This window comes from Podarcis bocagei (genome assembly GCF_964188305.1).
Source record: "Podarcis bocagei genome assembly, chromosome: 2".
Taxonomy (NCBI): domain Eukaryota; kingdom Metazoa; phylum Chordata; class Lepidosauria; order Squamata; family Lacertidae; genus Podarcis; species Podarcis bocagei.
This window is the reverse complement of record NC_138126.1, coordinates 24,309,047-24,325,359: the sequence shown is the minus strand read 5'-3', so window position 1 is coordinate 24,325,359 and position 16,313 is coordinate 24,309,047. Positions and strand designations below refer to the sequence as shown.

At 45.5% G+C, this 16,313-nt stretch overlaps 1 protein-coding gene across 2 annotated transcripts in view; it reads left to right on the top strand.

The window, feature by feature from the left end:
• LOC308581081 (kyphoscoliosis peptidase-like) overlaps positions 1 to 16,313 on the top strand; it is a 47,205-nt gene that overhangs the window by 16,625 nt on the left and 14,267 nt on the right. The window contains exon 7 of one of the 2 annotated variants that reach the window (XM_081183547.1): positions 78 to 714. The exons of the other annotated variant lie outside the window; for it this stretch is intronic. Coding sequence (XP_081039673.1) covers positions 78 to 219 — 142 coding nt within the window. The 3' untranslated portion in view covers positions 220 to 714. Of the gene's footprint in view, positions 1 to 77; positions 715 to 16,313 lie in introns of those variants that run through there. 2 annotated transcript variants of the gene reach the window in all.

The following is a 16,313-nucleotide window of genomic DNA, read 5'->3' as shown; positions in this document are numbered from 1 at the left end:
CATGCTAAACTGTGGTTTCACTTGCCATCGGAACTGGGCCTGTAAACATTCTAACGCTGCTCTTTGTCCTTTTGCAGATGCAACGACTACTACTTCCTTACGCATCCTGTTCTGTTTGTTGAGAATCACCTCCCGGATGACCCCAAGTGGCTGCTTCTCAAACAGATAATGATGTGTGCAGCAGTTGCATTTATTTCCAAAAGAAAGGCGCAAAATTAAGTACAGTAGATGCTTGGGTTGCGAACGTGATCCTTGCGAGATGCATGTTCGCAACTCGCAGCATTCACAACCCACGTCTGCACGTGCGCAGGTTGCGATTTGGCACTTCTGCGCATGCGCGACCGCCAGAACCCAGAAGTAACCCATTCCGGTACTTCCAGGTTTCGGCGGTCCACTACCCAAAAAAACGCAACCTGAAGCGTCTGTAATGACTGAACACAGGTATCCAATATACAGGTATGACTGTATATTGGAAATCCTCATATAAATTTCCGATGCTCTTGAAGAAAAGCCCTGTGCTTCGCTGGATCATAGGTCAACGAATAGGTGACAGAAGCAACATTCTAGGCTTTTGATGGGGATCTTTTTACTCTTTAAAATCAAGGTGTGTTTGTACTGTCTGATTTGCTGCCCTCTTATACTTGTAAATCTTACTATCTGAGAATATAATCCTTTCATTTTCATTTCATTCAATAAACCAATTTTTCTGTCTTCCTCTTGTGTGTGAACTTATTGAGACATAACATTAAGGATAAGCATGAATTCGTAACAGACACGTGTTTAACTCCAGTAAAAGATCCTAAAACTCTTGGGAGTGTGCACAGAAATATGTGTGCATGGTCGACATGCGTACAGGTCCAGAAACACATTTCGTAGCAGTATGTTTTCCTGAAATTATTACGAGCCTTTTAAGCATGAAGGTGACATTTTCTGCCTCCCACCCCCTCCCAAACTGCTTTCTGTTGCATGAAGAAAACATGTCATTTTCCGGGCACTATATTGGCTCGCAGTACGTTTCCGAGCACAATTCAAAGTGTTGGTGCTGATCTTTAAAGCCCTAAATGGCCTCAGCACAGTATAACTGATGGAGTGTCTCCACCCCCATCCTTCAGCCCAGACACTGAGGTCCAGCTCCGAGGGCCTTCTGGCGGTTCCCTCACTGCGAGAAGTTACAGGGAACAAGGCAGAGGGCCTTCTTGGTAGTGGCGTCTGCCCTGTGGAGCACCATCCTATCAGATGTCAAGGAAATAAACAACTACCTGACATTTAGAAGACACCTGAAGGCAGCCCTGTTTAAGAAAGTTTTTTAATGTTTGATGTTTTATCGTGTTTTTAATATTCTGTTGGGAGCCGCCCAGAGTGGCTGGGGAAACCCAGCCAGATGGGCGGGGTATAAATAATAAATGATGATGATGATGAAGTCAGCAGGGCATATCCACCCCTCCTCACATTTTTTAAACGGCTTCTGTATTTGGCTAAATTTCTTACCTTTGAAAAAAATAATTATTTTTTGCTCTTTCTTACCTTCAGGAGCTTTTCCCCCAAAAGGAAACTGAGCAAGATAAAATTTAGCTTCTTTTAAGAGATCAAAGGGGCTTATATTTTCCCAAATAATGTTTATTTTTATGTTAAAGATCCACATGAAAGTTTTTGAATTTTGCTTGAATGGCAAACTCATGTGGAGAGGCCTTAATAGAACACGGTTGTTTACAAAGACACATTTCAGCAGTGCTTGCTTCCTGCGGCAAGGCAAGAAATCTTCAGCTCCTAAGGTCACATTTTGTATCTTTAGAGCAGCGATGGGGAACGTCCGACCCCTGGGAAAATCTTGCCCCCACTTCAACATTTGGCCCATGAGACCATTCTTGGCAAACCATGGCCAACCCCCCCTTCACCTGCTGTCATTCAGGTATGGGTGGGGCTTGACTGAGAGGGTGTGGCTTTCCAAAGCTGCTTTGTGCAGCTCCCAAAACATCTGACAGCCTACTGAAGCCTCTGAAGCAATGCAGAAAGCAGGGACCCACTGCTAAGCAGGATTGCTCCCCCTTCATATCAGCTGATCTAAAGGGAGACCAAGCCTGGTGTGTTCGGCTGAGCCATGGCGCTCCTGACAGAGAGCTCTCTGGTGTGCCAAAACTCAGCACTAAGCAAGATTGTGCCCCCACCCCTCATTAGGAGAGGGGGAGATCCTTCTTAGTGCTAGTTCAGCAGAGAGATTGGGCATGCCAGGCTCCCTGCAGGGAGCTCACAGGCACTCCTGAACTGAGCCCTAAAAAGGAAGGAGAGAGAAGTCGCTTCTCTTCCCCTTGAAGTCTTGCTGTGCTCTTAAAGAGAGAGGTGGAGACTCCTAAAGGCTTCTCCCCCACTCCTGTTATGCCTGATCTAATTGAAATGCTAAAATCGGTCCTTATAGCCCTTTCCCCTCTTCCCTTTTAGGTCTTAAGGAACGCGGGTGGTGCTGTGGTGTAAACCACTGAGCCTCTTGGGCTTGCCGATCGAAAGGTCGGCGGTTCGAATCCCTGCGATGGGGTGAGCTCCAGTTGCTCTGTCCCAGCTCCTGCCATCCTAGCAGTTTGAAAGCACGCCAAAGTGCAAGTAGATAAATAGGTACCACTGTGGCGAGAAGGTAAACGGCGTTTCCGTCCACTCTGGTTTCCGTCACAGTGTTCCGTTGCGCCGGAAGTGGTTTAGTCCTGATGGCCACATGACCCATAAAGCTGTTTGTGAACAAACGTTGGCTCCCTTGGCCTGAAAGCGAGATGAGCGCCGCAACCCCATAGTTGCCTTTTACTGGACGATCCAGGGGTCCTTTACCTTTTACCTTATGGAAGTGAAAGGGATTTTGACCCACAGACAGATGCTGATAAGGATCTAGAACATAGAACCAAAAAGATCCCCCATCCCAGCTGTAATTAATTAAGCTTATGAGCTATCTAATTACTAAATATATCAGCTCATAACTATCATGTTATTGGCCTAAGCCATGGGCAGGCAAACTAAGGCAGGGGGCCGGATCCGGCCCAATCGCCCTCTAAATCTGGCCCTCGGGCGGTCCTGGAATCTGCGTGCTTTTACATGAGTAGAATGTGTCTTTTTATTTAAAATGCATCTCTGGATTATTTGTGGGGCATAGAAATTTGTTCCATTTTTTTTGTTCAAAATATAGTCCGGCCCCCCACAAGGTCTGAGGGACAGTGGACTGGCCCCCTGCTGAAGAAGTCTGCTGACCCCTGGAAGCTCATCAGAGTTTGTTCATAACCTAACCTAACCTAACATCTTGTGATGGCCTCCAATTTGGATGGTATTAATAGAGGATTTGGGGACGCGGGTGGTGCTGTGGGTTAAACCACAGAGCCCAGGACTTGCCGATCAGAAGGTTGGCAGTTTGAATCCCCATGACGGGGTGAGCTCCCATTGCTCGGTCCCTGCTCCTGCCAAGCTAGTTTGAAAGCACGTCAAAGTACAAGTAGATAAATAGGTACCGCTCTGACAGGAAGGTAAACGGTGCTTCCGTGCGCTGTTCTGGTTCGCCAGAAGCGGCTTAGTCATGCTGGGCACATGACCCGGAAGCTGTACGCCGGCTCCCTCGGCCAATAAAGCGAGATGAGCGCCGCAACCCCACGACTGGACCTAATGGTCAGGGGTCCCTTTATCTTTAATAGAGGGTTAGGCAAATTCATGGAGAAGATTGCTATCCATGGCTATAAGCCAAGGAGGCAGCAAGGCTTCTGAATACCAGCTGCTGGAGATCACAGGAAGGGAGAGGGCTCTTGTGAACGGATCCTGCTTGCAGTTGCTGCTATCCCACGGGCCACTGTGAGAACCAGAGGCTGTTCTTATGGAGGAGAGGAAATGAGCAACAGACACACCTGCCGTATCTTTGTTCCCCCACGCTGGGAGCCTGGACACACTCCAGCTAAAAACATCTTATGATTTCCGTTTGTTTTCACTTCGCAGGTGCCATTCCTGCTACTCCTCTGTCCTAATGCCAAGGTCTCAAGGAGGGGGGGTGGTGTTGGCAGCCTCAGATCAAACCATGCTCTGCCCTCACCTTCACCCTCACTTGGGCAATTTGTTCCCCGCTGGAAGCGCTTAATTGTTCGTCCTGCAGCAATACTTTTTCCTCCAAAGAAGAAAAATAATCACTCGGACGTCTTCTACACCAAAAAGGTAACCAAGGCATCTTAATTTGCTTGCATTTCATAGAAAGAGGGTTTGGGAAACTCAGCAACTGACTGGGGTTCAAAACTGTCTAATTACTAGTAACTAGTGAAATTTGAAGACTGGGATTCTAGGCAGGAGCTGATTTCAGGCACAGTCCCTGCAGGGTAAACAACCCAGTGGAAAAGGCGTTGATGCTTACACAGTTAAATAAAAAAGCAGACTTCTGACTGTAAAGAAAACAAATCCCTTGTCTTATTAGCGTACAAAGTGTAATAGGATCATTAAATTATATTTGAGTGTACGGTGTAGAACGTATACTGATGTTATCTAGAAAATGGAATTCATGGGAATTAATACAAAATAAAATATTTGAAAGTAAGGCAAAGGGAGGTAAAGGGAACCCCGGCCATTAGGTCCAGTCGTGACTGACTCTGGGGTTGCGGTGCTCATCTCACTTTATTGGCCGAGGGAGCCGGCGTACAGCTTCCGGGTCATGTTGCCAGCAAGACTGAGCAGCTTCTGGCGAACCAGAGCAGCGCACGGAAATACCGTTTACCTTCCCGCTGGTATTTATCTACTTGCACTTTGACGCGCTTTCGAACTGCTAGGTTGGCAGGAGCAGGGACCAAACAACGGGAGCTCACCCCGTCGCGGGGATTCGAACCACCAACCTTCTGATCGGCAAGTCCTAAGCTCTGTGGTTTAACCCACAGCGTCACCCACGTCCCTCTAAGGCACCTTACACATGATTAAATTCAAAGGCGATTTGGCATTTCTTCATGACATAGACTATCAAAACCATCGTTTTCAAGACACAAGCTTAGCAGATCTGGAACTAATACCTGATGATCTGATAAAATCGAGAGACTTTGTTACTTTAACTCACGTGCAACTACTCATTCTACATGCCTATTTTATATTTGTGTTTTTCACCTTTTGATTTCCTCCTGTTACAACTGTCCTGTCTGTTTGGGACTGAACCAGGGATCTTCTGCTCTGCCACTAAGCTACAAACCTTTCCCTAAAGGCAGAATTCAGTGCAGTGGCTGAAGCTCAAACGACAACATGATGCTCAGGCAATTGCCTTGCCCTCTGCAACATCCTTTTTTGTGTTTCCACTCCTAGGGATGGTGCCGCAAGGTTTCAGACCATCTTCCATTGCCATCTTGTGGCCAATAGGAATTAAAATAGGTGTTTGAGTGTTGTTTTGTTTAAAAAGAAGTACAGCGGTACCTTGGTTCTCAAACGCCTTGGTACTCAAACAACTTGGAACCAAAACACTGCAAACCCGGAAGTAAGTGTTTCGGTTTGCGAACGTCCTTCAGAAACTGAATGAGCTCCGTTTTGAGTGGTACGCTTCTGTTTTGAGTGCCACCCTTCCGTTTTGAGTGTTACGCTGAGGTCTGTCTGTTTTTGCTATTTATTTTACGTTTTTATTTTGGGGGCTCTTTTTGTTTTTGTGACTGTGTGGAACCCAGTTCACCTACTGATGCGTTGATTGTGTGACTGCAGTACATTGTTTATTGCGTTCATTTTATGGATTGATGGTCTTGTTAGATAGTAAAATTCATGTTAAATCGCTGTTTTAGGGGTTGTTTTTCAAAGTCTGGAACAGATTAATCCATTTTGCATTACTTTCTATGGGAAAGCATGCCTTGGTTTTGGAACACTTTAGTTTTGGAACGGACTTCTGGAACGGATTAAGTTTGAGAACCAAGGCACCACTGTATTCATTCCTTTTTGTAAATGGCTTTGATATTTACCTTTAAGGTCAAGTGGCATATAAACTTTATAAACCTAATTACAGTGGTACCTCGGGTTACAGACACTTCAGGTTACAGATGCTTCAGGTTACAGACTCTGCTAACCCAAAAATAGTACCTTGGGTTAAGAACTTTGCTTCAGGATGAGGAGAGAAATCGCGCAGCGGCAGTGGGAGGCCCCATTAGCTAAAGTGGTACCTCAGGTTAAGAACAGTTTCAGGTTAAGAACGGACCTCTGTAATGAATTAAGTACTTCACCCGAGGTACCACTGTAATAAAAATGGATATGCTCCGGGGGGGGGGGGGTCGGGGTGAGGAGATACCTGGCCGAAACATCAAGCTTGCAGGTTGACTGATTAAAGAAATCTTCTTACTCTTAGCATTTGGAGCTGAATGTTGGCAGAAGCTGAACGGAAGCAGAATCCCTATTGGAGGAAAGCACTTGACCCTGCCTACAATCAGGAAAATAAGAGACCTAATATTTATTATTGGAAATACATCTGTGATAGGAAAGATTCTAGATCTGTCTGGCTAAGGTGGAGGTGCAATAAGCATATGTTTGGTCTTGCAACTCAGACAAAGTGTGCTCCCATTATGTATGGCATCATGGAGGAGGAAGGGAAGGAGGAAGGAGGTGAGATCAGCAACCCTGTGATTGTCAGTGTAACATCGAAGGCTTATCCACACTTACATTTCCTCTGCTCCTTCCAGGTATGGTCTGTGCTTTATAGCTCTGTGAGCGCTCTTTTTTTGCCCCAGAACATTCCCCTAAAAACCCGCTCTTTGGTGCTAATTCAGAGCAAATGTCAATCTGCAGAAAACCCAAACTGACGTTTGTGCAAGTTTAACCTGGTCAGCCTTTACAATACAGTGGTACCTCAGGTTAAGCACTTAATTGGTTCCGGAGGTCCGTTCTTAACCTGAAACTGTTCTTAACCTGAAGACCACTTTAGCTAATGGGGCCTCCTGCTGCTGCCGCGCCACCAGAGCACGATTTCTGTTCTCATCCTGAAGCAAAGTTCTTAACCTGAAGCACTATTTCTGGGTTGGCGGAGTCTGTAACCTGAAGCGTGTGTAACCTGAAGCGTATGCAACCCGAGGTACCACTGTACAATGTCCCAGAAAGCCTTTGCAACTCAATGAAGCATCAGCTCTCTCCCAAACCAGTGCTCTGCCTCACCTGGGCAAGCACAGCTCCACTGCTGGGATGAGGACTCTGTGGGATGGCAAAAGTTGCAATATAGGCTCTCATGTGCATCTTGTCTCATCCCAACAGTAGCGATTTTGTAGGCTTTCCAGGAGAAGGAGGAAGATCAATGGCGCTTGAGAAAAAAGATCTGTACGGTAAATATAACTTCTTTGTTATGGCTATAAAGGACCCCTGACCATTAGGTCCAGTCGTGGCTGACTCTGGGGTTGCAGCGCTCATCTCACTTTATTGGCTGAGGGAGCCGGCGTACAGCTTCCGGGTCATGTGGCCAGCATGACTAAGCCGCTTCTGGCGAACCAGAGCAGCGCACTCAAACGCCGTTTACCTTCCCACCGGAGCGGTACCTATTTATCTACTTGCATTTTGACGTGCTTTCGAACTGCTAGGTTGGCAAGGACAGGGACCGAGCAACGGGAGCTCACCCTGTTGCGGGGATTCAAACCACCGACCTTCTGATTAGCAAGTCCTAGGCTCTGTGGTTTAACCCACAGCGCCACCTGCATCCCTTTGTTATGGCTATATATTAGGTGTGGGGAACGTTTGGCCCTCTAGATGTTGTTGGACTACAACTACCAACAGCCTCAGCAAGCATAGCCAGTCGCGAGGAACGATGGGAGTTGTATATCATAGTAGCAGAGAAAGCAGTTTTCACGAGAGCCCGTCCACACCTCTTGAGATGTTCTGGGAACAAGGCTTGCATGGTAAAAATTAGATGCACCGTACATTTAATGCCAAGGCCAGCCCTAACATTAGGCAGTGAGAGGGCCATTTCGGGCTTCAGATATTCCTGGGTGGGTGGAGGGAAGAGAAAGCACGTCCTTGCATACTATTATGTTTGCTCTACATCCACTAGGTTAGCCTGTTGTCCTCAGGTATGGTAAAGGATTCTGTCCCATCACCACTGTTTGGTTTTTGCAAGTGGAATGGGGTTTCTGTACTGTATGTGGCATGTGGGTGGGTACATTTTATCCATCACTTCAAGCAGCCCTGTTTTTGTCACTGTTACGCTACCATTATAATTCCCGAAATGAACCTACAATTAATGTCCCAGTGAATGGATACTGGAGACAGGTCTGAGAACAGATCAAAATCCACATCTTCCATGTTTCTTCCTAGATTATCCTTGGGATGAATGCAATGAGAAATCAATAGAAATATACTTGACGCAGTTTGAGGAACTCGATGCCTATGCACAGAAGGTATGCTGTCTCTTATTGTGATATATTTACAAGTGGAGTAATAGTCCTGCCTATTAGGGGTTTTTTAAACATGGATTTGGATTCTAAGAGTACCTTCAAGTGTGCTCTCCTGAGAAGCGGCAACTTCTTATGTCCACATTGAAGGTCATAATGGGAAGCATCATGAGTCACAAGACTCTGTTTTGCGCATGATTAACACAACAGAGGGACTGTTCATGTAGGTTGAAGACTAATAATAATAATAATAATAATAATAATAATAATAATAATAAATGTATTATTTATATGCTGGCCACCTGGCTGGGTTTCCCCAGACACTCTGGGCGGCTTCCAACAAAAGATTAAAAATACATTAAAACATCAGTCATTAAAACCAGGGAACCAGGCACAGGGCCTTCTCGGTGGTGGCGCCTGCCCTTTGGAACACCCTCCCATCAGATGTCAAGGAAATAAGCAACTATCAGACTTTTAGAAGGCATCTGAAGGCAACCTTGTTTTAATGTTTGATGTTTTATTTTTTAATTATTATTGTTCATATTCTGTTGGGAGCTGCCCAGAATGGCTGGGGAAACCCAGCCAGATGGATGGGGTATAAATTTATTATTATTATTATTATTATTATTATTATTATTATTATTATTATTATTCCAGGAGTACCCCCAACTATTACCTGGCTCCTTCAGGGGAAGTGCAACCACATCCAGAACAGGAAACCTGTCAATTTCTGGAACATGAGAACCACCCACCAAGATACTCCATCGCCCCAGGATTCAAACACAGTTTATTGTCCCCCATCCAGTCCCCCACTGCATCCCGACACTGACCCATTCTAACTGCTACCAAATCTATTTACCTTTTGTGAAACAGGTGAATGTCAAGGATAGCGTGGAAAACCTGGTGAGCGTCTTGCTCCAAAAAGCCCACAGTGACCTGGAGAAAGTCCGAGCCATTTGGATGTGGATTTGCCATCATATAGGTGATTTGTCACACAATAAACTTTTGTTATTTCATTAAGGGGAAAAGATATATGTTCATTGAATTGATTGATCCCTCGCATCTTCTGAACGTTTGTAACCCACACGTGACTCTTGCAGACCCTTGTTCACTATGTGATATTTCATAAATGTGTTTATTTCTCCAGAATATGATATGGAAGCCTTCTATGACGAAGCCAAGAGGGCTTCAGAGGCAGCAGATGTCCTGCAGTCAGGAAAAGGAGTTTGTACAGGATATTGTGGACTCTTTGAAGAAATGTGCAGGTGACTTTTTTCAGCCCCAGTTATCGGGTCAAGCAGTGGTTTCGTGGCAGGGATGATGGGAGCCACAGGTTCCCCAACCCTGCTCAATGGTTTGAATGTTCCTGAAGCAAATTTGCATATATAGGGTTGTGTTGAATTAAGCTTTGAGCAGATCCACTGAAATCAATGGACTGTTTCTTGGGGAGAGGGGGCGGGCAGGTGTGGTGGACGCCCTGGTCCTGAATGGGATAACTGGACCAGGTGCAAAGGACCACCATGCTTATATAGCAGGCATGCAGAACCTTTGGCCCTCCAGACATCGCTCAGCTGCAACTCCCATCAGGCCAAGCAAGCTTAGCCAATGGCCAGAAATGATGGGAGTTGTACTTCAGCAACATCTGGATGGCCAAAGATTTCCTACATCTGTAATATGAAACAAAACAAAATAAATAAAATAAAACAATTCCTTCCAGTAGCACCTTAGAGACCAACTAAGTTAGCTATTGGTATGAGATTTCGTGTGCATGCACACTTCTTCAGATACCACACAAAAGTTCATACCAATAACTAACTTAAAGGTAAAGGTAAAGGGACCCCTGACCATTTGGTCCAGTTGTGACTGACTCTGGGGTTGCGGCACTCATCTCGCTTTATTGGCCGAGGGAGCCGGCATACAGCTTCTGGGTCATGTGGCCAGCAGGACTAAGCCGCTTCTGGCGAACCAGAGCAGAGCATGGAAACACCGTTTACCTTCCCGCTGGAGTAGTACCTATTTATCTACTTGCACTTGACATGCTTTCGAACTGCTAGGTTGGCAGGAGCAGGGACCGAGCAACAGGAGCTCACCCCATTGGGGGGATTCGAACTGCCGACCTTCTGATCAGCAAGTCCTAGGCTCTGTGCTTTAACCCACAGCGCCACCCGCATCCCTAATAACTAACTTAGTTGGTCTCTAGGGTGCTACTGGAAGGATTTTTTTAATTTTTTAATTTAATTTAATTTAATTTGTTTTGTTTGTTTCGACTACAGCAGACCAACACGTCTACCTACCTGTAACTTGTAATATGAAATAAATAAATGAGGCAGGCTGTGGCCACAGTCGGGCCTGTTAGCACTACTGAGCCATGGCTTTTCTGAAAAGTAAAGTAGTGGTCCCAGGTGACACTCAAAATAATTCTATTTTCTCCATCAAAATCCCACAATGCACATCCCTAACGAGGCAGACCGGACAGGACAAGAACAAGTGTGAAATTCAATGAGCTGGGAAGGCTGTTGTTTGGCTTCTGAAAACAGCAATGTGAAGGAGGATCTTGTTCAAAAGGAAAATCAGCGAAAGCAGCCACAGCCCCTTGATCACAATGGTGTTCCTCAATACCTTTCTTCCCTTCTCAGTATTGCAGGGATACAGTGCAAGACGTTGTCAGGCTACTGCATAGGGTATGGATACAAAGCAGAACAGGTCATTGAGGAATATAACAGTCATGTCTGGAGCACTGTTCATCTCGATGGAAGGTGGCACCTTTTGGACAGTACATGGGGAAGTGGCTGCGTGGATGACAAGGGCAACTTCACTTTCAGGTATGTTGTTAGGCAGAAAGTCCAGCGATAGTGTGGGACACAACGAAGACATAGCTTAATTCTGTTGCTTCTAGAGAACTTTCCCCAGCCCCCTTGGACTACATCTCAGAGCTGGTGATTTGACAGCCACAGGGCTGACTATTATATTCCGGTGCAGCTAGAATTAAGCCATTGGCATGGTGTGTCACGGTGGCAGGGAGATTATGTAAACTCCTCCAACCATCCATTTATCCTCTTGAGTGGTTCTTGAGTGTTACATTTACTCTGGTGATCCTGGAAGCCGGGTTGTTGTTTGTCAACCTAGTGCTGTGTTGGACTACAACTCCCACTGACCTTAGCTGGGTTTGATGGGATTTAGAGTTTGGCAACATCTAGAGCAGCGGTTCTCGACCTGTGGGTCCCCAGATGTTGTTGGACTGCAACTCCCATCATCCCTGAGCTCTGGCCTTGCTAGCTAGGGGTGATGGGAGTTGTAGTTCAACAACATCTGGGGACCCACAGGTTGAGAAAGGCTGATCTAGAGGGAATCAGATCAAGGAAGGGTCATACAGACCTTTAACTGTGGCTAATTTTAGCCATGGTTTGTTTAAACAAGCTAGCTAGATAAGCGATAGTTCGAAGATGGCTTGTCAAACCATAGTTAACATAAAGCTCTGTTTGTCGGATTTGGGTGAGACAACAAACTTTGGAGGTTGTTTCCAAACCCTTTGCAGGTGGGCAGGGATGGAGGGGGGCGGGAAAAGTGTGAGCCTGAGGCCCGCTATGGCTCATTCTCAACATGCTAAATTATAGTTCTACTTGAAATCTGAATTGGGCGTGTAAATATTCCACACTCATTCTTCAACAGCTTTGCCTGCTTCACCCTGGTTCTGATTTGAGAAACGTTATGAAAGACTGCATGATTCCGCGGTCTTCTTTTGCAGATACAGTGAGTTTTACTTCCTTACCCATCCTGCTCTGTTTATTGAGGATCACTTCCCAGATGACCCCAGGTGGCAGCTTCTGAAACAGACATTAAGGCTGGAGATGGACGGATGTGACGGCTAAAATATGCCTGAGTTTTATTCTGTAGGACTGACTGACTGGAAGATCCACAGAAACGTCACCTGCTGACACATGTAAAATCGATTAGAAGGATCTAACCAGAACACAGTTGCATTGGCAATCAGTCTCATGTTTTTCAAAAGGGAAGGACTGCGTCACATAAGCCAATACCCTAACAAAGCAGAAGCACTGGGGGAAATCTGCGTATTTGGAAGTTAATGTTTTTAGAGACAATTGCGCTTATGAGACACACACACACACAATTTATATACCGTATTTTTCACTCTATAAGACGCACCAGACCACAAGACACACCTAGTTTTTGGAGGAGGAAAACAAGAAAAAAAATATTCTGAATCTCAGAAGCCAGAACAGCAAGAGGGATCGCTGCACAATGAAAGCAGCAATCCCTCTTGCTGTTCTGGCTTCTGGGATAGCTGCGCAGCCTGCATTCGCTCCATAAGACGCACACAAATTTCCCCTTACTTTTTAGGAGGGAAAAATTGAGTCTTATAGCGCAAAAAAATACGGTAATTGCGCTCTCTCTCTCTCTCTATATATATATCACCTATATTTCTTTATTAGTAACCTTGATGTCAAACCAAAGTGACCTTAGCAGCTGCTTGCCAACTAGAACAGAATAATTACGTTAGTGTACGTGTTTGTATGTTGCTTAGAGAGGTCTAAGAAGCAATCAAGATGGCAATTCGCATTCACTGCTAATGTGGACTTTTGCTACTTTAATATGTGGAAACTTTGAGCCTGTGCAGGTGGTGGGTGTCCCCATATATGTGAAGAGGACAGTACTGAGGACAAACTTTGTTTTGGGACAACGTTCTAAGATCCTGTGTGATAGATAGTCTCTCAGGAAAGATTAAAGATAAGCAAAAACAGCAATTCATTGGTAACTGGGAACCTCTAAGAGTTACTTTAAAAAATAAGTGTTGCAATCTGAATTCGGTAGCAGCCTTTGAATAAGCTCTGTAAATAAAGCTTAAATGGGTTAAAACAGATATATATACATAGGTGCATATTAATATTTTATTATGATTTTGCTGATAAATTTAGGTAATAGGTTTATTAGAGTGAAAAGATTTTGAGAAGGATGGGAAGTCAAATTTATGAAGATATATGCTTCTTCGTTGGAATTTTTATTTTGATGAGTTTGATTTACAGACTATAAAATGTCTTTGATGTACGGATGTAACTACAGTTAAGAAAGCATCATCATCATCATCAACATCATCATATTTTTTTAAAAAAACATCCTGTGTGACAGAGCTTTATTTTTCATTCCATGTGTCGTATTAAGGCCCGTTTTTGGAGAAGGAATTTGGGGAAGAGAAGGCAATTTGAAGGAGAAGGCCCATGGGAAGGGAAGACCAATTTGGAGAAGGATCGCAGTGTGAAGCAATCCAGGGAAGACTTAAACAGCAGAAATCCTTCGCTAGGGCATCACCTTTCCCGATTTTTGCTTGTTATATTGTAAGGATCCATAGCCCAGTTCTTTTGTGTGAGTTCACCCCCTGCCCCTAGTGTGTATTCGTGTGGATTGAGCAAAGTAGGGGAATTCTATCCCCCCTTTTCAGGGTTTCTCCCCACAAGGAAGAAAACATCCTAAGTTGTGTAACATTTGGTTAGGAAATAAAGATTTGAACTTTTGTTTTTTGTCTGCTTGGTTATCCTGGTGTCCTGAAATCCACTTTGGGTACGGAAAATAGTATGCTGGCTCATTTGAGTCGCTTAGAAAAAACAGTGTTTGCGAAACAAAGCAGCGACTGTGTCCAGGATCCTTCTGGTTACTGGTAACTGGCAAGTTTTGTGGGCTGGGGTCCTAGGAAAGTTAGCTGGTAGAAGCTCGTTCTAGGAGGTAATCTTGCAGGAGGAGGTCACAGAATAACCATTCAGGGTACTTCTCTGCTTAATGAGGTCAGGGTGAGCAAGCGAATGGTTGGGGGCTAATAACTTGTAGGTTATTTGCAAAGCAACAGTGGGCCCTGAAGTGTAGGTGGGTTCCCGTGAGGCAAGACACAGTGATAACAGCATGAACCTTTACTGAACTAACAGAACTAACAGAAGAGTGACTAGTGGGGTGCCACAGGGTTCTGTCTTGGGCCCGGTCTTATTCAACATCTTTATCAACGACTTGGATGATGGACTCAAGGGCATCCTGATCAAATTTGCAGATGACACCAAACTGGGAGGGGTGGCTAACACCCCAGAGGACAGGATCACACTTCAAAACGACCTTGACAGATTAGAGAACTGGGCAAAAACAAACAAGATGAACTTTAACAGGGAGAAATGTAAAGTATTGCACTTGGGCAAAAAAAAATGAGAGGCACAAATACAAGATGGGGGACACCTGGCTTGAGAGCAGTACATGTGAAAAGGATCTAGGAGTCTTGGTTGACCACAAACTTGACATGAGCCAACAGTGTGACGCGGCAGCTAAAAAAGCCAATGCAATTCTGGGCTGCATCAATAGGAGTATAGCATCTAGATCAAGGGAAGTAATAGTGCCACTGTATTCTGCTCTGGTCAGACCTCACCTGGAGTACCGTGTCCAGTTCTGGGCACCACAGTTCAAGAAGGACACTGACAAACTGGAACGTGTCCAGAGGAGGGCAACCAAAATGGTCAAAGGTCTGGAAACGATGCCTTATGAGGAATGGCTAAGGGAGCTGGGCATGTTTAGCCTGGAGAAGAGGAGGTTAAGGGGTGTTATGATAGCCATGTTCAAATATATAAAAGGATGTCACATAGAGGAGGGAGAAAGGTTGCTTTCTGCTGCTCCAGAGAAGCGGACACGGAGCAATGGATCCAAACTACAAGAAAGAAGATTCCACCTAAACATTAGGAAGAACTTCCTGACAGTAAGAGCTGTTCGACAGTGGAATTTGCTGTCAAGGAGTGTGGTGGAGCAGTGGCGTAGCGTGGGTTGTCAGCACCCAGGGCAAGGCAAGTAATTTGCGACCCCTAACCCGTGGATTTGCGCCCCCTAACCCTAACCCCCAGATGTTGCGCCCAGTGCGGCCGGCCCCCCCTGCACCCCCCACGCTACGCCACTGTGGTGGAGTATCCTTCTTTGGAGGTCTTTAAGCAGTGGCTTGACAACCATATGTCAGGAGTGCTCTGATTGTGTTTCCTGCTTGGCAGGGGGTTGGACTCGATGGCCCTTGTTGTCTATTCCAACTCTATGATTCTATGATTCTATCCCTGAGCTCTGGCCTTGCTAGCTAGGGGTGATGGAAGTTGTGGCCAGGGTGAGAACTTATCAGAGAATACATAACAGATTTGTAACCACAAAACTCAACAACTGTCCCACTTGCTGGAATTGAGCTGAGGGATCCCCTTGTACCCTTGGAGATCTTTCGAAAAGCAAAGACACGTAGGATTTTGCCTTGATAAGAAAAGAAACAAGAATCAATGATGGGGGGGGGGAATTTGTTCTGGGACTCAGCCCCTGCACTTCCTCCTACTGCTAGCACTCAGTCATGTGCTAAGTACAAAGATCATGCCCCTTTTGGACTTCCAAAGGATGGAAAAACCCTGCATTCAAAGGGGTAAAGACACAGGACAACAATGGGATGGGGATGGATTTCGTGCGGCGCCAATATATTACAGTGGTACCTCGGGTTACATACGCTTCAGGTTACATACGCTTCAGGTTACAGACTCCGCTAACCCAGAAATAGTACCTCGGGTTAAGAACTTTGCTTCAGGATGAGAACAGAAATCGTGCTCCGGTGGCGCGGCAGCAGCAGGAGGCCCCATTAGCTAAAGTGGTGCTTCAGGTTAAGAACAGTTTCAGGTTAAGTACAGACCTCCGGAACGAATTAAGTACTCAACCTGAGGTACCACTGTACAGTCAAACCTCATCTCCCCAACACCTCTCTTTTGGAAAGTTTTGGCTCCTGGACGTCGAAAACCCAGCACATTTCAAAACTATTGTGAGGCAAAGTAAGAGTCCATCAGTTCCTGAGGTGAAATTTTGGGGTGGGGAATGTCTGACCTCTGAGCACATCTTGCCCCCTCCCCAAGTCTCCCCCCATTTGATCCATGAGGCCATTCTCACATGCAGGTAAGGGGTGAGGCGTGACTGATAGGACATGGC